The 2,079-nt window shown below is 26.7% G+C and overlaps 1 protein-coding gene across 1 annotated transcript; it reads right to left on the bottom strand.

The window, feature by feature from the left end:
* Positions 1–588: 588 nt before the first annotated feature.
* On the bottom strand, positions 589–1,957 carry LOC111032129. The gene is made up of 4 exons (XM_022312355.1): positions 1,403–1,957; positions 1,139–1,233; positions 871–1,076; positions 589–802 (listed from the first exon to the last, which is right to left on the bottom strand). The coding sequence occupies exons 1-4, from the start codon at positions 1,866–1,868 to the stop codon at positions 652–654; spliced, it is 918 nt and encodes a 305-aa protein (XP_022168047.1). The 5' UTR covers positions 1,869–1,957; the 3' UTR covers positions 589–651.
* Positions 1,958–2,079: the final 122 nt, after the last annotated feature.

A 2,079-nucleotide genomic window follows, 5' to 3' on the forward strand; every position in this document is an offset into this window, starting at 1 on the left:
TATACTCGTAGTGGTAGATACGATAATAATGTTCTAAGATATGTTTTTACCTTTAGCATCCGTACTCTTTGGAGATTGGGTCTACATTAACTGCCTAAAATGAACTAACTTGAAATGTACAATTGTAAATTATGCAAACAAATGTCCGACGGTCGTTTTCATAACATCAATGCAGTTGCGTATTTGTACGTCACCTAATATTTACCAAATATGTTCACCTAGTATTTCTAATGTACTAAACGCGGCGATCGTAAAGACCGTAGATCGTAAGAACTGTATTATAACATAGCTAGATTTGAATTTATTGAATTGTTACTTATTTAAATATAATACATTAATACCTATAGGTAAATAATTTGCATTTGTTTGCAAATGTTTTCAATAATTATCCATACGTTCTTGTAAATAAATTACTAATTACAGGTCCATAGGGTTGTTCGGAGCTCTTTCGCATATTGTGCACAAAATAAACAGAGTAGGTAATGCGAACCTAAGATTGTACATTTATTGTATGCATTAATATTTAGACTAGGAAATCTATATTTTATTATATTTTGAATGTATAAATAAATATTATTATTACTTGCTTGGTCATAATTTATAAATAATACATATATAATATTAATTGATTATAAATTAATATAATTTTATTTATTTTTTCACATGACGTTTTGCTGCCATTTTTTGGTTTTGAACTTTTTGTGCCTCCAAAATACTAGGTGGATCCCTTATATCCTCTACACTTAGCCTTCTTCCAAAAAGTGGATCTATTATTTCTGGTAGAATGCAGTTTGTATAGAATCTGTAAACATTGTAAACATTATAATATCCAAAACAATAAACATAAATTACAAAATAATGGATACATACAATTTTAGTTTATTTGCCATTTCTGTAGTCCAAAATTCATCATCATAGCAAATTATTTCCACATTTGTCCAATTATTAGTGTGGATAATAAAATAGCACTTTTTTCTTTGTGTTATGTGTAATTGCCCAATAATCTGGTAGTAGTAATTATGATTTTTTTTTAATTTAATTTTTGTATTATTTTCTGTTACAACACAATACTGCAACTGTATAAATAAGACATTTGTGAATTCTTAAGTATAATAAAAAATAAACTAGTATAACTTACAAGTTTATTATTTACTGCAGACACTGCATCTACAGTATCTTTTGCTGTATATGGACATTTTATCTCAATGATTGAGTTTGATTCAACTAATCCATCTACAAATAAATATATGATTTGTATTATTTTATGCATAACAAACAATTTAAAATAATTTATTAAAAATTCAAAGTATAAAGTACCAATACTTTTTTTGTAACAATATTAATTATTGGAAAAGTAAAAATGTAAGTAAGTACCTAATTATAAATAATAACTATACAATACCTGGACTTGCAGCTAAGTAAGGAAATTCAGAATCGATAATAAGACCACATAATGTAACTTTCAAGTTGAACATATTTTCAAATTGAGTTCTAGCATGTAGTTCAAACTCTATTCCGTGATCCATTTCTTTGGACTTAGCTGGAAGTTTATACAGCATTGAATGGACTTTTTTTTTACAGCTTGTGTAAGGTTTCATTTTGCACACTTCCCCGAATTTAGATGCTGTTAGTCTAATTTTACGTTGTTGGAACCACTCAAAATTTTGATTTTGTTCCCTTGTTTTTTTCTCTATATCTATGTTATTAACAAGTGATAACTTATTAATAAAATCAAGCTTTTTTTCATTCAGCTGTTCCTCGCTTAGTGTCTCAAGCAATGGTTCTGCCAGACCATATTCTTTATCAGGAGCTCCGAAGTGTAATTTCTTCCTTTTAGTTCCTTCATAAACTAATCTTCTTCGTCTCATAGCGGTGTTAGTTCTTACTCTACTAATATTTTTTAAATATTTTTTACCAATTTTTCCTGTAATTACATAAGTATATATAAAATATCAAAGGAAGAAACTCATTATCTTAGAATAATTATTGAATAAATGTCAATTAAATTTGTTCTTTTAAAACAAAATATTTTCTAATAAATTTAAAATTAAAAAAATAGAAATATTCCAAAGATAAGAA

This window comes from Myzus persicae, unplaced genomic scaffold (genome assembly GCF_001856785.1).
Source record: "Myzus persicae strain clone G006 unplaced genomic scaffold, MPER_G0061.0, whole genome shotgun sequence".
Lineage (NCBI taxonomy): Eukaryota > Metazoa > Arthropoda > Insecta > Hemiptera > Aphididae > Myzus > Myzus persicae.